Source organism: Nannobrachium achirus (genome assembly GCF_963921795.1).
Source record: "Nannobrachium achirus genome assembly, chromosome: 22".
Taxonomy (NCBI): domain Eukaryota; kingdom Metazoa; phylum Chordata; class Actinopteri; order Myctophiformes; family Myctophidae; genus Nannobrachium; species Nannobrachium achirus.
The window spans coordinates 54,477,349-54,502,310 of record NC_137829.1 but is presented as its reverse complement, the minus strand read 5'-3'; the positions used below and the strand labels follow the sequence as shown (position 1 = coordinate 54,502,310).

The following is a 24,962-nucleotide window of genomic DNA, read 5'->3' as shown; positions in this document are numbered from 1 at the left end:
CAATGCTCTCTTCCCTGGTGAGAATTGCCCCTTTATATAGGGCTTGTTTGTGTATTGTATGACATCACGCCACATCATCAGCTGTGGACTCTGTGATGTCATCGTATCTCCATATATGGCCATCTCCGTATATGGAGATATAAGTCGCCCATGCCCAAGTATGGGCTGGTGAGGTCAGACTTTGTGTGATGCGTAGGTTATCTCCATATATGGAGATTCAACATTCCAGGTGTAACTATGGCTACCCGCAGTGCCGGATTTATATGACATGAGGCCCCTGGGCAAGGGGAAATAAAGAGGCCCTTGTGCGCGACTGCGCGCGCGAAGTACCGCATACGCGAAGTACCGCACACGCGAAGTACCGGATACATAGAGTGGGCGGGCTTTAGACTGCACTAAGCTTTCAGAGCAACTACATGCAGTGCGGCGAGCAGAGCAGAAGCTCTCAATGTTAATACCATAATAAAACAAAATGTACAGTAACTTAACACAAATATTACTTTATTTGGATAGCAATACTTTAAAATGTCATCATTAACTCATTCAGGGTCTTTTCAAAATGGCTTCCAAGTTCCACACCACCTCCCTCTCCATAGACTTCCATGTAATTAATAGTGCACGGATCATGCACCCCCATGCCTAGATCAAAATGCCCTGCCTTTGTTCAATTTCTCATAGTGTTTTAGTAACCCTGTTGTGGCTTAACCCTTCTTTGGCTTCTCACAGAGATAACCTTTAGACTACAGATATTATCCAGAGCAAATGCAATTAACTAATGTTTTTCTTACAACTTGGCCTTTTGGTGAGCTTGGGGTTCAATCCCCAGCCGGGTCAAACCAAAAATGGGTTGGCTGCTTGGCACTCAGCACCAAGGGTTGGATTGGGGGGTAAGTCCCTATACAGTACTTGTGTCATGTCCAGGGGGTGTACTTGTACATCAAGCTGCCACACAGCAGCCTGTAAATGTTTAAAGTACAAACTCCTCCTGCAGTCAGACAGAAGCATTCATATTCTGGGGTATATAATTCCCCAGCTCAAAAGACATATCGATGCACTGTTGTGAAATTTTAGATTGGCTATTTTCATTGTATACATGTAACGTAGCGCAAAATAACATTGACTGCAGTATATTCTCTTTAGGAATTTCTTAAGTGGTTTGATTATTAATTGTATTCTCCTAATTACTGTGTCTGTTTCCATATTGCTGCAGAAATCAGTTGCAACCATGGCTGCAAACTGGGAAGCTCATCATGCCAGCTCATCATGTGTGCCGGCTCTGAGATCAACCACATCCCATACCAGTGTCCCAGCTGTGAGTATTACACGTTAGCCTTCATTTTATCTTCAAACATTCTCTTCTCAGTAATACAATATACTGTCTTGATTTCCAACATATGGGGTTTCTGGGACCATGGCTTTGAGCACAAGGTACTGGTTAATATTACATTCCATGTCCAAAACATATTGTAATGTGTTCCTACAAGTCACCTACGTGGCTTTATTCCTCTGACACAGGCATGGACACAGTCAGATAGCTTCAAAATCATTTTATGAACATTAACAATGATACAAGCCAAAGCCGACGTAAATGCTGTCATGGCAGAGGCATGTGAGTGGCATTCTGCATGTGAGTGCCTAAATCTGCCATCACCCACACGCCACACATCCTCTTCTTGTATTCCCTTCTTATATTATAGAGTTCATTTGACACCTTGCCTGCACCTTTGGAGTCCTGCACAACACCACCAGAGCCCAAAACCATGATGCCGTCTCTTTCAGTAACACTGTCTGTCAATAATCCCAACCGCTATTCCTTATTGGTATGTAAATCTGGGCTTTCTGCAATAAATGCGTGCAGCGAATGAATTGAATGTCACAAACCATAATCTGTATTCTATATTTCAATCTCTCTTCAATTCTCTTTTTATAGGCTCCGGTTTCCAGAACTACTGAAAGTTGGGACCGTTTACAGTCCATCTCTCCTCTACTGTCAATGCCCCAAATACCAGCCAGGCCAACGTTGATTGAAGGAGCAGTGAGAAAGAAGACGTCAACCTCAGTCATAGTCTTGTCCACAGAAACACGACAGGTTTGTAAACGTTCCATTTTTCTATAAGAATAATAATAATAACTCTACTTCTACTTCAGCCACACCTTTGTCAGCACAAACACTACAGGTTTGTATACAGTCCATATCGTATCTGTAGCATTTAACCAATCCAATTTTTTGTTGTGTACACAGACACAACAGGAGACCCATACTGCAGACATCCAACAACAAAGTCACAGTACAACACACACTGGACCAACCCACACTGGACCAACAAAGCTACGTGAGATGAAGGTTTGTAGGCTGTCTGTGAGTGAGTCAGTCAGTGAGTCCGTCACACTTTTGCCCTGCTCATATCTCCACAACCGTTGCCCCCATCCATGCCAAATGTTGCACACACACTCCTTGACTGCCAAACTACAACCTCCAAGGACCCCCGGAGCCCCAGGGACCCCCAGGTCCCTGGGGGACCCCCAGATGTAAAAAATGACCAAATGTGCTCACACGTCACACGTCACACTTTTTCCCTGCTTATATCTCCGCACCCGTTGACCCGATCCATGCCAGATTTTACACACACACTCCTTGCCTGCCAAACTACAACCTCCAAGGACCCCCGGAGCCCCAGGGACCCCCAGGTCCCTGGGGGACCCCCAGATGTAAAAAATGACCAATTGTGCAAAAATGACCAAATGACCATCCCAACGGGGCTGCTCACGGGGAATTCCCGGGGACCACCGACTCCTGGTGCTCCAGAACGGATGCAAAAGTGGTGGCGCCCCCAGTGGAGGACCCCCTGCCACTGCAGCGCACATAAAATGCCGCAACTCGGGCTAGGAGCGTCCGGGAGAGCCGGGGCCGGTACCTATTCGTCCGCCAAGGCAACGCGGAGACCCCACCCCTCATTTCTCACATGGCCCTATTCTAGCGCCACCTTCAGGCCAATTTTTAAAACACATTTTTGGACACTGCTCCTACAGTTTTTGCCCTAAAATCACGAATATCACTACACAGCATGTCTACACTCATGTCATCAACATGGACCAGGAACATTTTGGAAAAACAAATTTTTGCCCTATTTGTGGAGATAAGCCACCTACGGTCGCTTATCTCCCGATTAGGGAGTCTTACTGGTATTTTTTTACTTTAAAGTGGTGAAACATTGATGAGCATGTGCATTTGTTGCTTTAGCCTTTTAGTTGGTAAATAAATATTAATTATACTTCATAATAAAGATAAGGACGTAATAATTGTTATTTTCACCCTAGATCACTGTGAGAACTAAGTCCCGTCTTCGAAGCAAAAAGATCACTGGAGCCTTTCGAACAGTTATTGACAATATAATGGACAAAAGTCGTCACAAAAACATTCCACATTCAATAATGGCTATTCCAGAACTGTCTGACAAGGTGGTTGAGGAGGTGTTGAAGAGGATGAAGAAGGAATGTAAGAAATTGACTAGTCTGACATTCAATTCTAAACTGAGGCAGACGACCGTAAAGGCTTTAAAGGGCTTCAAATGGGTAGATGTGCTTGAAGAGTGGAGGGAAAACGCTCCCACATTCAAACGCTTCTTAGAAAGTGCAAGTGGTATCCCCAAGGACATCCCCCCCCAAAAGAAAACACCTACACAACGTGCACTTGTATATGACCTCAGCAAAAGATGCACGATGGCAATGGCTGGTGCAACGCTACTACGGGCACGGTGTCAAGCTATGACGGCTCCCCTCTATCGAAATGCATTGGTCCTGCGTCACGGAGGTGCAAAAAAAAGGTGTTTCGAACGACTTGTGAAAGTGGGTGTCTCCGTGTCTTCCGACAGTGCCCTTCAAAAAGTCAAAAGAATTTCAGAGTCATGGGACAGCAAAGTCTTAAACTGGAAGGACGACGTTTGCAGGTCGTATGTACCAGCTCCCCCACCTCCCGAAGCAGCTGATGCTATGGACAGAAGTGTGTCAGCTGACTCATCGCTCTCTTCCCCTAACCCCCTGCAGATGCAAATCCCACCTGCCGAAGCAGCTGATGTTATGGACAGAAGTCTGCCACCTCACCCGCTCTCATCCTCTTTCCCCCTGCCCATGCAAATCACAATAGACAATTTGGACCGCAGCACCACACCACACTCAATGACACAGGACAACCAAAAGAAAGACAACCACTGGATGATCATGGTGGCAAATCAAGAGAGAGTCAGTGCTGCCGATCTCCCTCAATCCATTTACAGGTCTGTACAGGATGTTGCTATAACTGAAATTGTTCCAAACCATGATGACAAACAGCATTTGAAACAAGAATTCAAAGAGCTGATTGGACGTGTGCTGGTGTCCCAACTTCCAGAATTCAGCCAATTTAAAGAGAATGTTAAGTGGCACATCCCTCATCCGTACTCGTCTACTATGGCCACAAAAACAGAGATTATACCGCTTGGAATTTTGGATGCAGATGAGAAGAAATCAGCAGACATGATAAAGACCATGAGGTATATTAATGACAAGTATGTCCCATACATAGATGAACAGGTGGATGGAGAGACACTCCTGAAGCCAGCCGTTCAGGTAATTGTGGCAGGAGACCAACTGACCAAACAAAATTCTGATGCAGCCCTAAGTGCAATGGGCAATGGCACGACTTCACATGTCAGAATGGATGGCATTGTCACAGAAATAGCAGACTTTCACTGCAGCATGAACACCATTGATGTCATATTTAAGGACTACTACAATACCACCTCAAACACTGATCGGGGCACATTGTTCCAACTTAGAAATGTAATCAACAGGAGGAATGTATCAACAACTGCACTTGGTGACAAATATGCAGCCAGCAACGCATTTCTACAAGATGTTACAGATGCATCCATCATTTCTGCTGCTATGCACTACTTTGCCATGGACAGTATTGAAGACACACCAAAGAAAAACACAATACCTGCTATTTTCAGTTCAGATGAACAGAAACAGCAGTGGTTTGACAAACACCTCAATAACATGGTTGAGACTTACATTCTGAAGGATACATCTGAGATGGCGGCCACTGCTACAGATGACGTTTGGAAAAAAGTCATTCAGACACTAGATAAAAGAGCTATAACGTGCCAATTCAGGTGTTGCAAAGACTTGAAATTCAAAACCCATGCTAGACTTAAGAGGCACGTAGAGGAGAAACATATGGTCCAAATAACCTGTTCTGATGAACAGAAAAGCAGAACTGAAGTTCAGGGCAACATTTCTGATGGCGTCTTCAATTACCACAGTGTTTTTTTTACCGTAGCCTTACTTGAGAGAGATTTTCAGGATTCCATTAAGGAAGGAGATGGGGAAAGGACGTGCCGCCTTTGGAAATTCAAAATGCTTCACTTTAAGCAGGCTGGCAGAACAAAATATAGTCTGGAGGCACTAAAACTGCAGCTGGATCTAGCTGCAATGCAAAGTCCCAGTGTGTCACACAGGCTGCTATGGAACAGGACAGTCAATGTCTCTGGTATGAGGGGCAAGAACACCGCATTGGACATGAACTGTGAACACTATGTGAGATACACAAAAGAGCTCATGGACAGGCAGGGGGCCAATCTCGAGTTTGGTATTGCCCAGGAGATGAGCCGGAGCATTGGCGAAATGAAAATAATCATGGATCAGTTTGATGAAGACTGTGGAGTCAGTCCCAAATCAGGACTTCACACAGCGGCAAGCAAAGCGACTGACATCGGTACCATGGTGAAAGTGCTTCACGAGAATGATGTGTTCAGTTTCAAACCTGGCAGGTCGTACAGCTGCTTCAAAAACGAAAGTGCCAATCCACTACACAAACTGAACGCAGCAAAGGTTGTGGAATGGATCCTTGAATACAAAGATAAAAGTCATAAGAAACAGATGAATCATTTTGAATCACTAATTTGACTGGATTTGTAACTGTAATCTGGGTGGATATTGTAACTGTAATAAGAGTGTAATGTAAAGTGTGTTATTTCATTTTTTGTTTTGTTTTGGTAAAGCAATTAATCAGGGGTGTCGCACCAAATTCTGGGCCCTGGGTACTAGGTTTCACTGCGGGCCACCCATGAATGTTCTTCACAGGGGTAGGGGGTTTAACCCATTTAGACTGGGAACGCATTATTATGCATTACTATTGAAAAATAGCAGATACACAAACTCACAGTGTGCGTGCCGCGCTGCGAGCTTGTAGATCTGCTGTTTTTGAAAAATCGTGAAGATTATTCGAATATTTCAAATCCCTCTATGCTTTTTTGGAGAAAAAAAAAATGTTTCTATTTCAGTGCAGTGGTGCTCTAGCCCGGAAACCCATGGCTTATGGTGCTCAAACCTTTTCATGTGAAGGACCCCCAAAAAGATATGTATTTGGCCACGGACCCATCTCAAAATATTTTGTTTTAGGGTTCCCCTCGATAGGGGAAATTAATAAAACCTGGGAATAAATTCCTTACCAAATGATTTCTTCACCAATCTGTTCGTAAAGGTGTCTAGTAACTAACATATCTAACAAATGTTCAAATTCAAAATCCCTAGGAGATCTTTTGACAGCTAGGGTAATTCTGGGTCTCATTCACTTACTATACACTATACCATAATGGAACAAATGACTCCCAAACAATCTGCTTCAAGTAGCATGTGGGTCTAACTAGGTGTTTTTAATTATTCTGAATCCATTGCAAGCATTTGTTTTGCACGAAAAACACTATGGGGTAAATACATTTTTAGCCCAAGGAATGTTTTTCGTGCAAAACAAATGCTGACAATGGATTCTGATTAAATAAAAAGACCAAGTTAGACCCCTCACATCCCACTTAAAGCAGATTTTTTAGTAAAGTGTATAGTAATTGAATGAGACCCAGAAATACCCTAGCTGTCAAAGATTCTCCTAGGGATGTTGAATTTCAACCTTTGTTAGATATGTTACTAGACACCTTTATGAACACATTGGTGAAGAAATCGTTTGGTGAGGAGTTAATTCACAGCTTTGACAGGTATTCTGATATTATTCCCTGACTAAGAAGTAACATTTGAGTTGCAAATGTTTGCTTCCATAAATACATATATTCAAAGCTTGCACACATTTTCACGAATAAAAAAAAAATAGCAGATCTACAATCTCACAGCACGTGCTGTGAGATTGTATATCTGCTATTTTTCAATAGCTAAAGTATAAAATAATTAAGGCCCCCTCCACCTTGGCCCTAGCAACTCAGTCCCACTTTTCCCCCACTTGTGATGCCCCTGTAAATAATTATGACCTCATAATCATTGTTTTGAATACATTTATCATGCGTTTGTAATATGGAGGGCATTACTTTTGAAGATGAGCCTTTATTATATGTAGCCAGCCAGGTTAAAATATACTGGAGGTTACAGACTGCTTTTGTGTGGGTGCCAGGGCAGGAATTTCATGGAGGCCATGAAGGCCATGGCCGTCATTGCCCCTCAGTTTGGCCTTGTGCCCCTCCAAAAAATGTCATGACCTGAGGCCACAGTGGCCTTAATGCCCTAGCTGCTGACTACACTACTTTCTCCTCTGTCTCTGTCTTTTCAATATGTAGACACCAGTGTCTCTTTCTTGTCATGTAGACACCAGTGTCTTTTGTTGAGTCCCCATTTTTAAACCAATCCATTTCAATGGACTAAAATCGTGTTTTATTTGATGGCCTTCCTGCCCTGGCATTTGGCCTTTGTGCCCTCAAAAAATGGACAACACCAAAGGGCCAAGTGGCCTTGCCCCTAAAATGATGACATTTCAGGCCTGGTGGGTGCATACTTATTACAACGATGCTATGCAGATGCTTATTACAATGATGCTCTGCAAGACCCATACGTCATTATGCTGATGTGGCAAGCAGTTGACAAATTGCCTGGTTATTTAAAAACCACAGTCTATGTTGTTCCTGCTGTCATTTGTCCCTTGATTGTTGGTACTTGCCTCCTCTGCACCACCAGCGGGATTTGTTATTATTTCTCTTGCCCATGGTGGTGGTTGTTTTGTATATCTATATCCCTGCTCTTAATGGTCATTCGATAATAAAAGAAATGCTTCAATCTATTTTTGAGTTGACTGACTGAAGTTCCGTTACAAAATCAACAGTAATGATAAAGATATTGATGTTGTTCAAAAATGATTGCGGAACACTGTCCTGTTAAAATTTAGAAATCCTTATCGCCAAATATTCCAACCAACCACTAGAAGGATTTATAATACAGAAATGTCAAACTTCTGAAAGATTATGTAAATGTATGCACTCAATACTTGGTACAGACTACTTTAAAAAAAAAAATTATTACCACAGGGGGCCAATATGTGATGGGGAACATAAGGCAAAAATACCAGATCTACAAGCTCACAGCGCCTCGCATCGCAAGGCATTATGAGTTTGTAGTTGTGACAGTTGGTGCAGGGGAAAACAGCAGACATGTAAGAAATCCAATGATGAAGTTGACTACCTATTGAGGCCTATAAGGCAATTCATGAAAGAAAATTATGAGAAGGTGACAAAGTATCTGAAGCTTAGAATGTTTCACATTTATTTTCAGGCAAAAGAAAGACAAATGACGTTCTTACAATCACACATAAAAACCCCATGTTCTACAATACCATTTCACCAAATGCTCCACACTTGTCTTACAATGTTCAATATTGCATGTGCTTCTTGAACATTGCTAACCTGTACATTGCGAAAAATGTCATTCAATGTGAAAATTACACTGCTTTTTTCAATAACATTGTTAATGAGGTTTCTGTTGTCGTCTGGCTGTGTACTGGAAGAAACAGACACACTTCCATAAAGGCCTTCGTGCGTCAGACCCTGTGTCAGGTCTTCTAACCTGTCCTGAAGTTCAATTCTCTGCGCATGTGTAACAATTCTCTCTTTAATTGCAGGTTCCACAGCAGCATGTCTCTCTAATGCACTCATCTGCCCATCACAAGTGTCACTGCAGTCACAAGAAGTTGCACAGTTGTCACAGCAGTTATGGGAGATAGGCAAAGGATCAGACTTCTCTTCATCAAAAAGATGAAACAGTTTAACTTTCCTACATGTTTTTCCATCATTGAGATACTCCTTCATTTGGTCAGATATGCCTTTTAACTGTTGCCCTTGATACAGAATGAGCGAATGTGCTGCTGAACCCTCTCTCCCCGCTCGACCGAATGCTTGTATATAGGATTCGATATCCCTAGGTGGTCCATAATGTATCACATGGTTAAGCCCTCGGAAATCTACACCCAAACCCAGTGCTGATGTAGCGATTACAATTCTAAGAACTGACGAGGGGTCTTGGAAATAGTGTATGATGTCAAGTTTTACTTCCTCTGGTGTCTCAGAATGGTACATGTCTATCAGTCTATTTCCCGGCACATCCTTTGCTCCAACTGGAAAGCGTGCCTTCTTACCTAGCTCAAGTTTAAAAACATCAGTGTACAATAGAGCACAATCGGTGATACTCTTACAGTAGATAACATATTTCTCAGTGTTTCGTCCCTTTGACTCCAGTTCGTGAAGAAGCCATTCAAATGTTTTTGAAGGTTTAGCTGTAACCTTCTTTGCAGCCAGCCTGATGTTCGCCCGATCGGGGGATTGGACAATCTCCACAAAATGTTGCATGCCTAGGTTTTTTAGCAGCTTCTTTCTCATGGCTTTGGATGCTGTTGCTGTAAGGGCCAACAGTGGTACAGACTTTGGCAGCAATGATCTCAGTTCCCCGACCAGTCCGCACCACTGTCTGAACGGTTCTTCTGATCCATCTGTCTCTCCCCTGTAAGAAAGATAAAGGCACAATGGACAATGTCACATAAGAGTTCAGACATGATTTACGAACATAATATCCCCAAAACATATTGCTATAAAATTCTATGAGCAATGAAAGTTGTCCAGAAGAATAATAAAGTCCTCTTAACATTTCAACTCTTTTATCAAATCAGAGATATTTAGGCTATATATATATATATATATATATATATATATATATATATACACATATTATATTATATATATATATATATATATATATATATATATAGCCTAATATAATCTGTATACACACACACACACACACACACACACACACACACACACACACACACACACACACACACACACACACACACACACACACAGTCATTTGAATATACATATAGATTAAAGTGACTATTAGAGGTGTGTACAAAATGAGTCTGGACAACAAATGTTGACAGGGAAATGTTGCATGCTGACAACTATTTGGTCTAATTGATATGCTGTCAGAAATCATAGCATGGGCTTAAATTTGCCTTTTGTTTCATTTATGCCTTTAAATTAAATAGGAATTAATTTAAAACGCTTTAAACGTCGAAATAGCATGATATAGGCTATTGCATGGCTTCATATAGCCTTAGAAAGTATTTGATATTACAAATTCCAAATATTTCCAATACATGAAGTGTAAATCTATCTAATATATCACAGCCAATATAGTGCTGGGCTTAATAAAAAACCGAGTTCATTCAAGGGACCATAGTAACCCAATCTAATCCACTGTGTTTACATACAGTAGCAGAAAGTTAATAATGGACCATATCCCTGACTCTGCAGTGGGGACACTTTTTTTTGTGCCATGCCTCGTTTATTCTCTCCGTTAGATTGTCTGTTAGCTGCAACATTTACATTGTTAAGAGACTGGATCCCGTTAGGTTTCAGAGGCTGGACCACAGGCCTAGTTTGTTTTGGTACTTTGTTGGAACCGTTGTACGGCGGTGCTTACTCCAGTCAGCAGCCTGCTAGCCCAAAATCAGCTTGATAACCGACAACCCCATTATATAACATTATCAACTAACAAGTCTAAATCACAACTTTACACTCACCATTGGATGACTGTGTATGCTTCATCAAGAGCTAATCCAATCAATCGGTCGCGAAACAAAGGTGCTTGCAGGGCTTCCCTCCACACATCGTTGCCAACAAAAGTTTCAGGGGAGCCATAAACAAAAGAAAAATCTCCATTGCAAATTCTCGCGTCGGTGTTTTCGTTTTTCCCAGCATATGCAGCAGAAAGTCCTTTTTCGGTCAGCAAATTTACTTGCTCCTCCATTATGGATTTTAGTGGACAAACAATCAAAACCATTGCGTTTTTAGGCCATTTGTCTGGGTATTTGTTTGATAACAGACTGCATACTGTTGGCCACACTTGAAAAATCTGACTTTTGCCAAAGCCGGTTGGTAAACAGGCGAGAACATCTTTCTCTGATAACAATGTATCCAGACATACTTGCTTTAAGTCCTTTAAAAAGTCCACGCCGTGTATTTCGCAAGCCTGCAATATAGCAAAGTTAAGATCTTCTTGAAATGTGTCCATTTTGAAAAGGTATTTAGCCGTCTGGACTCTGGATGTGTAGCTTGTAGATTCCTCTGTGTCCTTCGTTCCGTTGTGTGGTTGTGTTTCCAGTCGGCGACAAAAACCCGCTGGACAAGCCGTTGAGCGGTTGAGAGGGAGGGGGAGGAGGAGGAGGAGCAGAGGGGGGTGGGGGAGGAGAACACATGCTATTGGCTGGAGACTTGCGGACTGGCTCGCCGCGCCCGCCCATGTACCCACATGAACTGCTCCTGGTTGGGCCAGTGTGGAGTAATTCTAATGAACTGTAGTCCCATTGGAAACATAACAGAAACACACTAGCAAAGACAGAGTCATTATAATGAACAGTAGTCCCATTGGAAACATAACAGAAACACACTAGCACAGACAGAGTCATTCTAATGAACTGTAGTCCCATTGGAAACATAACAGAAACACACTAGCACAGACAGAGTCAGTATAATGAACTGTAGTCCCATTGGAAACATAACAGAAACACACTAGCACAGACAGAGTCATTATAATGAACTGTAGTCCCATTGGAAACACATCAGAAACACACTAGCACAGAGTCATTATAATGAACTTAAATCTTAAACACTTCTAAATTATGATGTTTCCTTTATCTCCATTTAATTGTTTTTTTTTCCCCCATTCTCTCATATTTGCTATGAGGCCGATGTATCCTTGAATTTCAAACATTCCTATAACACATCACTGTGTTTTACTCCATGAATAAGTAGGATAGGCTTCTAAAGCTTTCAGCTTCAGCCTATTCCTTTTGATCACATGTGACAATGACAAAGATGTATGACTTGTAAAAATGTGAGTGATCAAATAAACAAAACTAAACTAAACTAAAACTGTAGTCCCATTGGAAACATAACAGAAACACACTAGCACAGACAGTCAGTCGAGCGGCATATTCGTGTTATGTGTGTATAGTTTAAGAAAACATTTAAAAACATCATGGAAGTAACACCAACAACACCAGAGAAAGATGAAATAATGCCCCAGAAATGTTGAAAGGAGACATAACGCTTCCAGTAGGATATGTTATTGCTACTGCACCAAGGGAGCGGTTGCGTCACATCCGCTTTATCTCGCACTCATCGTCTCTATTTCCGTGCCCCAGACTGTTGACGGGAGCAGGTTGCACATCGCGCTAGGCAACAGTCTGGCCACGCGAGACTAGGAAGTCCACCTTGGTAAGTGGTCATAACAGGAAGTGGTCATAACAGGAAGTGGTCATAACAGGAAGCGGTCATAACAGGAATAGTGACAGCAGTAGTCTTGCGTGGCCAGACTGCCTAACGCGATTTGCAACCTGCTCCCGTCAACAGTCTGGGGCACGGAAATAGAGACGATGAGTGCGAGATGAAGCGGATGTGACGCAACCGCTCCCTTGCTGCAGTAGCGATAACATGTCCTACTGGAAGCGTTATGTCCCCTTTCAATATTTCTGGGGGCGTTATTTAATCTTTCTCTGGTGTTGTCGATGTTACACATGATGTGTTCAAATGTTTTCTTAAACTATACACCCATAACAAGAATATGCTGCTCGAATGACTTTGTCTGTGCTATTGTGTTTCTGTTATGTTTCCAATGGGACTACAGTTCGTTATAATGACTCTGTCTGTGCTATTGTGTTTCTGTTATGTTTCCAATGGGACTACAGTTCATTATAATGACTCCGTCTGTGCTAGTGTGTTTTTGTTATGTTTCCAATGGGAGTACAGTTCATTATAATGACTTTGTCTGTGCTATTGTGTTTCTGTTATGTTTCCAATGGGACTACAGTTCATTATAATGACTCTGTCTGTGCTAGTGTGTTTCTGTTATGTTTCCAATGGGACTACAGTTCAGTGCAGCACTGGTTACTTCCGATACTCGCCGTTCGGGAGCTGTCGTTCCAGACTCTATATAGCATTCAGAGATTGTGGAATAGCTGTCTGGCTACGCTAGACTAAAGTGGGGCTAACAGGAAGTAGTGACAGGAAGTAGTGACAGCGTACCGTCAGTAGGGGAGCCCTTCTTGGCGCTGACCCCGGCCAGCATGGCCATGGAGGAGAGCCTGCCGATGGCACGCACCGCATGGCCCGTTTTCTACAGCGCACACACACACACGCACGCACGCACGCACGCACGCACGCACGCAAGCACACACACACACACACACACACACACACACACACACACACACACACACACACACACACACACACACACACACCAGAGTCAAAGTCTGCAAAACACATGAATGCAGCATTACTGCCTTACCTTTGAACTTTGACACTTCAGCGGCTGATGTGAATGTCAACAAAGTGACGTCTTCTTGCATTTAGCTCTGTCCCATTGGTCAGTGTTTATCTCTGTCCCATGGGTCAGTGTTTAGCTCTGTCTCATTGGTCAGTGTTTAGCTCTGTCTCATTGGTCAGTGTTTAGGACTGTCTCATTGGTCAGTGTTTATCTCTGTCCCATTGGTCAGTGTTTAGGACTGTCTCATTGGTCAGTGTTTATCTCTGTCCCATTGGTCAGTGTTTAGCTCTGTCTCATTGGTCAGTGTTTAGGACTGTCTCATTGGTCAGTGTTTATCTCTGTCTCATTGGTCAGTGTTTAGGTCTGTCCCATTGGTCAGTGTTTATCTCTGTCCCATTGGTCAGTGTTTAGGACTGTCTCATTGGTCAGTGTTTAGGACTGTCCCATTGGTCAGTGTTTAGGTCTGTCCCATTGGTCAGTGTTTAGGACTGTCTCATTGGTCAGTGTTTATCTCTGTCCCATTGGTCAGTGTTTAGGTCTGTCTCATTGGTCAGTGTTTATCTCTGTCTCATTGGTCAGTGTTTAGGACTGTCTCATTGGTCAGTGTTTATCTCTGTCTCATTGGTCAGTGTTTAGGTCTGTCCCATTGGTCAGTGTTTATCTCTGTCCCATTGGTCAGTGTTTAGGACTGTCTCATTGGTCAGTGTTTATCTCTGTCCCATTGGTCAGTGTTTAGGACTGTCTCATTGGTCAGTGTTTATCTCTGTCCCATTGGTCAGTGTTTAGCTCTGTCTCATTGGTCAGTGTTTAGGACTGTCTCATTGGTCAGTGTTTATCTCTGTCCCATTGGTCAGTGTTTAGGACTGTCTCATTGGTCAGTGTTTATCTCTGTCCCATGGGTCAGTGTTTAGCTCTGTCTCATTGGTCAGTGTTTAGCTCTGTCTCATTGGTCAGTGTTTAGGACTGTCTCATTGGTCAGTGTTTATCTCTGTCCCATTGGTCAGTGTTTAGGACTGTCTCATTGGTCAGTGTTTATCTCTGTCCCATTGGTCAGTGTTTAGCTCTGTCTCATTGGTCAGTGTTTAGGACTGTCTCATTGGTCAGTGTTTATCTCTGTCTCATTGGTCAGTGTTTAGGTCTGTCCCATTGGTCAGTGTTTATCTCTGTCCCATTGGTCAGTGTTTAGGACTGTCTCATTGGTCAGTGTTTAGGACTGTCCCATTGGTCAGTGTTTAGGTCTGTCCCATTGGTCAGTGTTTAGGACTGTCTCATTGGTCAGTGTTTATCTCTGTCCCATTGGTCAGTGTTTAGGTCTGTCTCATTGGTCAGTGTTTATCTCTGTCTCATTGGTCAGTGTTTAGGACTGTCTCATTGGTCAGTGTTTATCTCTGTCTCATTGGTCAGTGTTTAGGTCTGTCCCATTGGTCAGTGTTTATCTCTGTCCCATTGGTCAGTGTTTAGGACTGTCTCATTGGTCAGTGTTTATCTCTGTCCCATTGGTCAGTGTTTAGGACTGTCTCATTGGTCAGTGTTTATCTCTGTCCCATTGGTCAGTGTTTAGCTCTGTCTCATTGGTCAGTGTTTAGGACTGTCTCATTGGTCAGTGTTTATCTCTGTCCCATTGGTCAGTGTTTAGGACTGTCTCATTGGTCAGTGTTTATCTCTGTCCCATTGGTCAGTGTTTAGGACTGTCTCATTGGTCAGTGTTTATCTCTGTCCCATTGGTCAGTGTTTAGCTCTGTCTCATTGGTCAGTGTTTAGGACTGTCTCATTGGTCAGTGTTTATCTCTGTCTCATTGGTCAGTGTTTAGGACTGTCTCATTGGTCAGTGTTTAACTCTGTCCCATTGGTCAGTGTTTAGGTCTGTCCCATTGGTCAGTGTTTATCTCTGTCCCATTGGTCAGTGTTTAGGACTGTCTCATTGGTCAGTGTTTAGGACTGTCCCATTGGTCAGTGTTTAGGTCTGTCCCATTGGTCAGTGTTTAGGACTGTCTCATTGGTCAGTGTTTATCTCTGTCCCATTGGTCAGTGTTTAGGTCTGTCTCATTGGTCAGTGTTTATCTCTGTCTCATTGGTCAGTGTTTAGGACTGTCTCATTGGTCAGTGTTTATCTCTGTCTCATTGGTCAGTGTTTAGGTCTGTCCCATTGGTCAGTGTTTATCTCTGTCCCATTGGTCAGTGTTTAGGACTGTCTCATTGGTCAGTGTTTATCTCTGTCCCATTGGTCAGTGTTTAGCTCTGTCTCATTGGTCAGTGTTTATCTCTGTCCCATTGGTCAGTGTTTATCTCTGTCTCATTGGTCAGTGTTTAGGACTGTCTCATTGGCCAGTGTTTAGGACTGTCTCATTGGTCAGTGTTTATCTCTGTCCCATTGGTCAGTGTTTAGGACTGTCTCATTGGTCAGTGTTTAGGACTGTCTCATTGGTCAGTGTTTAGGACTGTCTCATTGGTCAGTGTTTATCTCTGTCTCATTGGTCAGTGTTTAGGTCTGTCCCATTGGTCAGTGTTTATCTCTGTCCCATTGGTCAGTGTTTAGGACTGTCTCATTGGTCAGTGTTTATCTCTGTCTCATTGGTCAGTGTTTAGGACTGTCTCATTGGTCAGTGTTTAGGACTGTCTCATTGGTCAGTGTTTAGGACTGTCTCATTGGTCAGTGGGGGAGACACGCGAACCAGTGGCTCGTGGGGAGTCGCTGAAGTTGAAGTAGATTACGTTGATTGACAGACACCTGTCAGTCATTCTGACCTCGTGAATTAAACATTTTCTTGATGTCCGTCATCACGCAAGACCTTTCTGTTTAGGGGCAAGGCTTAGGACTCTAATTGTTTCATTATAATACACAAACATTCTAATTTCTCACTTTTTTTGGCATCCAGTGTTTGGTATGGCCACATTATCACTACAGATAGGCTCTAAAAGTGTGAAAAACTTATTTTTGACTGCATTTCGACTTTAAAGGACAGAATAGATGTGTGTAGATTTCGCGTGATTCCTAAATCCACCAGGCTTGAGTTAAGACCCGCCTCGCGGAAACGTGAGAACTTCTAGGAGTGGCTGAAATCCTTGCCGGACACATGGAGGGGTGGATAAAATCAGTAAAGGCATGAAGGCAATCTTAAAACTTGTACTGAGAAAAGCCTGCATTTGCACAATGCACAGCTATTAATTTGTCACTACAGTGCTCAAAATAAACTGTGCTAAACAAAAAACCTGAAACTTACTTTGTAATGTGCTTAAAAAAGGGAAACTGTTTAACTTTGCAGTTTGCAAATAGAGAAAAACGTAATGGGAAAGCTATTAATTTGTCACTACTGTGCTGTGCTCAAAATAAAAACTCTTACTGATTAGTTAAATTGATTGTTATAGTTTGGCTTTGGGCGTATTATGCTGCGTGTATTATTGTAATGGATCAGTAGGTAGTAGGTACAGTATTGCTTTGCACTAAGAGCATAACGTTCATATATGCACTTTCATACTTAAGATTATTGAGAGGGGCATTTCCGCAAGGTGGGTCTTAACTCAAGCCTGGTGGGTTTAGGAAACAAGCGTAGATTTCCTGTATACAGGATGTTCTTCCTGTATCTAGGAAGTACTTCCTGTATCTAGGAAGTACTTCCTGCATCTAGGAAGTACTTCCTGCATCTAGGAAGTACTTCCTGCATCTAGGAAGTACTTCCTGTGTACCTGCCACTTCCTGCGCAGGATGTATTTCTTCATCCTCTCCTTGGACAGTCGTTTGGCCGTCATGGTGTTGGTGTCCTGCTGCAGCCAGGGGTGCTGGAAGCACTGAGCGCACGTGAGCCTGGCCCTGACACACGCACGCACACACACACACACACACACACACACACACACACACACTCACACACACACACACACACACACACACACACACACACACACACACACACACACACACACACAGTAAATGGTAGGGGTGTAACGATACATTTTAATACCGATTCGATACATATCACAATACATGGTTGATGATACGATACATTATTGGTTAGACGATATTGGTTCATTCATGGTGATACGATACGATTCGATTCAATGATTTAAAATCGATATAGTAACTATTTAGCAAAGAAATTAAATCTGTGTGAAAGGTATGGATAGTGCAGGTTTTTAAGGGTAAGATGTATTATTATGGATATAAATAAGTAAACACAGTGATTATCTGCCAAATACATGGACATTGTATATTGACAAACCTGCACCTTGACATGAACCCAGAGATTACACACGTTTATCGATAGACCAGTGTAGCTATATGGAATGGAAAAGTAATTAAACCCCTTCTTTTCATTTTTTCTTCTTAAAAATGCTAAATACAATGCACAAGTAGGTAGTATCGATACAATCGATTCTTTGCACTGCCGATTCGATATAATACAAAATCAAACGATACAATTCAATTTTAGCTGTTTTCATTCTGATATACTTCAATTTTTTAAGTTAAAAACTATATTTTGATGCAGTTACTATATTGTTACACCCCTAGTAAATGGTGCATTTATATAGTGCAGACGGAGAAGGAGATCAGCCGGAGAATCGGAGCAGCAGGAGCGGTTTTGCAGTCGCTAAATCGCACTGTGGTGAAGAAAAAAGAGTTGAGCCGGAAGGCAAAGCTCTCTGTCTACCGAGCAATCTTCCTTCCTACTCTCACCTATGGTCATGAAGTGTGGGTCATGACGCAAAGTATAAGGTCGCGGGTGCAAGCGGCCGAAATGGGTTTCCTCAGACGGGTGGCTGGTATCTCCCTTAGAGATAGGGTGAGAAGTTCAGTCACCCGAGAGAGACTTGGAGTAGAACCGCTGCTCCTACACTTGGAAAGGAGTCAGCTTAGGTGGTTCGGGCATCTAGTACGGATGCCTCCCGAGCACCTTCCTAGGAAGGTCCTCGATGCACGTCCCACTGGGAGGAGACCCCGTGGCAGACCAAAGACCAGATGGAAGGATTATATCTCCAAACTGGCTTGGGAACGCCTCGGTATACTCCCTGAGGGAGTTGAGGAAGTTGCTCGGGATAAGGAAATCTGGAGGTCTCAGTTGGAACTGTTGCCCCCGCGACCCGATTCCGGATAAGCGGTTGAAGATGGATGGATGGATGGATTTTATCCAAAGCGCTTTACATAGATTGTGCATTACATTCACCCATTCACGCACACATTCATACACCGGTGGCGGAGGAAACCATGCAAGGCACCAACCAGCTCACCGGGAGCAATGTGGGGTTCAGAGTCTTGCCCAAGGACTCTTCAACATTAACTCAGGGGGAGCCCGGATTCTAACTGGGAACCCTTTGTGCTCTAATAACAGTTTCTCTACCCCTGAGCTATGCTGCCCACATGCACATGCACACACGCGCGCGCACACACACACACACACACACACACACACACACACACACACACACACACACACACACACACACACACACACACACACACACACACACACACACACACACACACACACACACAATAATAATAGAATTTGTGAGAAAACCAAATACTTCAAAATGACCTTCAACATAATACCCACACTCCATATTCCTCTTTCTCTTGTTTAGGTGCACCTTGCTCTTCTACTGTGTTCACTGTACAATTTATTTCTTTTCATACTTCTCTGTAACTTTGTGAATATCCTTAAACTGCTGTGCTGCCTCCGGGCGACTGATTTCCCCCCTTGGGATAATAAAGGTATTTATCTATTCTTTTAACAAGGGTGATCCGCGTGCACGCCATGGTCATGTCTTTAACATGTCTTTAACATGTTATTAACATGTTCCTCTACCTCATGTCTTTAACTCTTATACTGCTTTGGACATTCCTGTTCGCCCCAATTCTAGCGAGTGAGGCGCGCCAATACGGCCGTTCGTTCGTTTACCTTGTTGATGTCCTTAAGCTGATGATAGGGGTTGCGCCGCCATGTACTGTAATCACATGGCGAGCAGTGATGGTCTTAAAAATCCATTATGCGTTAACATCAACGGAGACCAATTCTCTTCTGTGTTGATTTTCTCTGGCCCTGGGGCTTTGTGTACAATGTCTGTTCCCAATCTATGGCAAGACTAAACGGCCAAATTCACATTAATGGCATTACGCCGCCCTCTGCTGCCTGGTCTGTGAAAGTGCAGACCAGGCAGGCATGAAAGGCAAAAAATCAATCAATCTACTATCTACTATAACATTGCAAAGGTAAGCCGCTATTTGATGGCACCAGACCCAATAAATAAATAAATAATCTGGCAGGATAAGAGTTAACATGTTGTTAACATGTACCTCATGTCTTTCTTCAGCAGGTTGGTGATGAAGTCCTTGGCGTTGTCAGAGATCTCATCGATATTAACATGATATTAACATGATATTAACATATTTCTTTAACATGTCTTTAACATGTCTTTAACATGATATTAACATGATAGTAACATGATATTAACATGATATTAACATGATAATAACATGATATTAACATGATATTAACATGATATTAACATGTCTTTAACATGTCTTTAACATGATATTAACATGATATTAACATGATAGTAACATGATAGTAACATGATAGTAATGTTAGAGGAACACCTCTACCTCATGTCTTTCTTCAGCAGGCTGGTGATAAAGTCCTTGGCGTTGTCAGAGATCTCATCGAAGGCCTCGTCCTCGAAGTCCCAGGTGGCCGAGGTGACGTTGGACAACGTCTCGTTGTCGTTGTCACCCATGAAGGGAGACAGGCCGCTCACCCTGAGGGGAGAGAGACACCCAGAGACACAGGGAGAGAGAGAGAGAGAGAGAGAGAGAGAGAGAGAGAGAGAGAGAGAGAGAGAGAGTTAGCACAACATGGTCTCATTAAGGCCTAATCCATACCTGAAAAATCCCCGGGGATTTCTGACTTTGTTTTGAAACCTATACGACTCCACAGACACGGCCCCGTGTAGAAAAAAGTCTCTGCCCACATGAACACGCAAACCGCTATAAATCCCTGTCTGCGTGTCACCGAAGCGGGTGGCCGCGCCCCCTGCTCTCATATAGCTGCGCTGCAATCATTGCAGTGCAGGCTATGCATCTTCCAAGTTTCACAATCTTCACACTTTAACATGCACGATGGCTATTTAAACATTAATTTAATAAATTCGCGAACTATTTCTAGAGCAGGAGAGGGGAGAGGAATCAAAGCAGTTAACAAGTAGCCTATAGTTTGGTGGTGCTTCCATTGTGGGCTATGCTGCCGTCCCTCTCCATTCCATTCAACTCAAGCCTATCATTCCAAATCATCAGTAAAATGTATGGGGCTTTTAAGCCGTGACATCATTTTGCGTTTTCTGTCCCTCGCTATTTCAACAGATCCGAGACAAAAATAACGACTAAAGTATAATTCTAACACTTTCCTTTCAACAACAAAGAGAAGAAAAATGTGTAAATAGTAAAAATAGTAAAAAGATTCACGGAAACTGGGGGCAGAAATTCTCCTCTGCCTACATGAGGCTACAATGATGTCATACTTAACAGCCCCATAGGCTACTCATGTCGGTCAAATATTGTTTTAATTCAAGCCAGGCAATAAAAAGCTGTGTCAATAGCCTATACTAGCTCTGCCCACACAATAAAAAGCCATAGGCTATGCTACAGTAGACCTGTAACCATAGGCTATGCTACAGTAGACCTGTAGCCATAGGCTATGCTACAGTAGATCTGTAACCCATGACATTTGTGATTTGTGCCGAAATCCTTTTATTTTTCCGAGGTTCTGAGAGACCCGACCATTTAATTGCGACCGTAAGGTCGCAGTTTAGTATCAAAACCTCCACCGGCCGTCCGTCGGTCGGTCGGTCGGTCGGTCACACGTCACACGTCATACCTTTGCCCTGCTCATATCTCCGCATCAGTATGACATCACACTGCTGACATCAGTATGACATCTCACTAAGTCTGACCTCACAAGCCCCATATTTGGACACAAACAACATATAACTCCATATGTCACCAAAAATGGTAAAATACCAAACAATACAGGTTCTCAGGGTTCTTGAAGATCAAGAGTCTTGGTCAAATACTTCTGTTGGTTTCTGCACTGATCATTTATACAATTCAGCTGTGTTTGCTCGTGTCATCATGATGAGGTCATAAATCAGCCATGCCCAAATATAGATTTTACGGGTTTACATGCTTACTCAGTTACTCAGTTATTCGTTATGTGAAAGTCCTATGACGTCTATGATATCTGACATCATCATACATACATTCCCTTTTATGCCCATAAATGGAGATCCCCTCTGTAGAACCAGCCACTGACATCACTGTAATGTCAGGGGAACCAAATCCCTTTTATGCCCATATATGGAGATCCCTGTGATGCCAGGGGAACCAAATCCCTTTTATGCCCATATATGGAGATATGGAGATCCCCGTGTTGCCAGGGTAACCAAATCCATTTTATGCCCATATATGGAGATCCCTGTGATGCCAGGGGAACCAAATCCCTTTTACACCCATATATGGAGATCCCTTATGTCATCAATATTAAGCCCATATCTGTGAATATCTATGGGTACCAGATGTCTCCATATATGGTTAAATGGTCCGATATACATCACTGGCCAGAAGACCAAGAAATGGTGCAACCTCGCCCTTTGCTTTTCTCCCTTAGGCATCTTACTGGTAGGTAGTTTAATGAGGAATGCAGTATGGTGGTAGGTAGGTAGTTATGGCCTTTGATGTAAGATTTTCACTTTCTAGGATAACTATATATGCTATTCCCAGATGATGCCCTTTTAGGGTACCCCTCATGCCCATATATGGAGATCCCCAGGCTTTACTAATTAACATAAGTTTTATGCCCATATATGGAGATCATTGGCCCAATGTCATCAGATATATGGGCATAAATGGACACAGGCAAACTAGATGGGCTGTATGGATATCCAGATGTGTGATGTAAGTGTTTTATTCCAAATGTGGCACCCCACAGACATATTTCCAGAAACAAAATCCCTTTCATGCCCATATATGGAGATTTCTGATGTCATCAATCCCAGGCCCTGTAAAAAACATGGTTGCTATGGTAAACAGTTGGTTGCTAGGGTAAACAGTTGGTTGCTAGGGTAAGAAAACATGGTTGCTATGGTAAACAATTGGTTGCTAGGGTAAACAGTTGGTTGCTAGGGTAAAAAAAACATGGTTGCTGTGGTAAACAGTTGGTTGCTAGGGTAAACAGTTGGTTGCTAAGGTAAAAAAACATGGTTGCTATGGTAAACAGTTGGTTACCTTCAATGATTTTGAATGGTTTTGACATCTTGTTACTAATCTGTCGGTAGATAATGCCGGTCTTATATAAGGGTCATTTGTGTACGGTGTGATGTCATACTGATGTCAGCAGTGTGACAGGAGATAAGCGACCAACGGTCGCTTATCTCCCGATTAGGGAGTCTTACTGGTGATTATTAAGCCCATGCCTGCGTGCCTCTGCCTCGATCCACCGTCCACGCAGCACACGTTAAACATCTCTCAGTCCGTTGATTCTCCTCATCAATGCACGCCAGCACACATTGATTGATTGCTTTATAGTTCCTAGTGGTTATTTTCACTGATGTACAAAAATAGCCAAAACTGAGCACATTTCGATCTGTTAGGGCAAAGCTAATTTGAAAAAAAAAAAGTATAAAAGCCTTTTAAAATGAATGCTCAAATAATCAATGACATCATGCTGCAAACTGGGCAAATACATCCAGGTCAGATCAATTAACTCCCCTGCCATTATCATAGTAAACGAAAACTAACTAAAAAACGAAAACTAGAATGGAAAAACATTTTAGTTACTGAAATAAAAATAAAAATAAAAACTAAGCTTTTTAAAAAAACGAAAACTAACTGAAACGGTATTGTGTGTTTACAAAACTAACTGAAATAAACTAAAATTATAGAGAAAATCTCCTTAGTTTTCGTCTTTTGTCTTTCGTGGAAATAAAAAATAAAAAACACCAGTTGGTGAGGTCAAAGAGAGAAGTTGTACGTCTCAACATTCCTGCCACTCTCAACAATATGATGTTTTGTTGATTTTCTTTATTAGACAATACTTTTTCCGGAGCTTTTTTAATCTCACCCCTGACAAATGTGTCCGAGGCTGGTGAAACCGTCCAAATGTCGGCAATTTTAAAAGTCAGAAAACGCGAAAACAAGAGTGATTTAGTTTTTTCTTTGTTTTTCGTTTTTTTGATATAAACACAGTTTGAATATATTAGAGGGTTTTCATTCCATAAGATATCTTTGTTAAGGTTGCCAAATGTTAACACTGGTGTAGTAAAGTTGCCTTACTTTGGAAGAGATTACAGACCGTTTCTGGAGGCGGAGAAGTCAGCTCTTATTTGCATAGCGTTTCGATTGGCCGACGGAATCCATTGTTCATCAGGTTTCACTCGTGTTCACGCTCTGAGCACCGCCCATACAGTGGTGCATCTGGTTCTCTCAGTGACTAACTTCATCTCGCTAATGTTATTGATTTGCAGAAGACAGTATTCTGGAAGGATTTATTTTTTGATTTATACGTTGTGATCTGACTCTCTGAGTCGCTCTCGGGCACACAAAGAAAGACAGCGATGATGTCTTCTTGCAATGGAACAGCCGGAGCTAGTGGGAAGCTAACGCTATACAGCGTATCCGTTTTTGGTCCCACGGGGGCCCTAAGCGTGATTCGCGGAAAAATTTTATTGTTTTTTTATTTTTATTGTTTTTTAATCAATTTTATAATGGGTTTGATTCTGTTTTTTTTTTAATATAAATATGCCAAATTGCAGAATTGTCATGCAAGCATCAAGTAGCCTAACATAACAAAGGACTGGACAAATATCCCAAAATGAGCATAGATGTAGGCTATGCCAAGGAAACATATTATATCTGAAACATATTATAGTAGGCTATATAATTTGTAAATTTACATATAGCACTAAATCCTCTGCCCCCCCAAAACATAAATAGGGCTAAAGGGGTTTATGTATGATTTATAATATCATAATGATAAAAATATCATCATAATGAATAGTAAAGTTACTAAGGTTTTCAAATGAATTTGAGGTTGAGTAAAAGTACAATATTTAGATCTGAGATGTAGTGGAGTAGAAGTAAAAGCAGCAACAAATAACTCAAGTTGTACTTAAGTAGCCTACAGTACTTAAGTAAATGTACTTAGTTACTTTATACCACTGCACACACCTCACAACAAGTCAAGAACCCACAGCAGCTAGTTAACAACAACAAACAAACAGAACCAAAAACCAACCAAAAGCAGAAACAAATCACAGACAATGGTCACAGAGAAAGAGGC

At 42.2% G+C, this 24,962-nt stretch overlaps 1 protein-coding gene across 1 annotated transcript in view; it reads right to left on the bottom strand.

The window, feature by feature from the left end:
- mylkb (myosin light chain kinase b) overlaps positions 1–24,962 on the bottom strand; it is a gene marked incomplete at both ends in the record, with an annotated part of 118,918 nt that overhangs the window by 7,786 nt on the left and 86,170 nt on the right. The window contains 3 exons of the mRNA XM_080752954.1: positions 13,395–13,485; positions 17,323–17,446; positions 20,237–20,389. Coding sequence (XP_080609080.1) covers positions 13,395–13,485; positions 17,323–17,446; positions 20,237–20,389 — 368 coding nt within the window. The remainder of the gene's footprint in view (positions 1–13,394; positions 13,486–17,322; positions 17,447–20,236; positions 20,390–24,962) is intronic.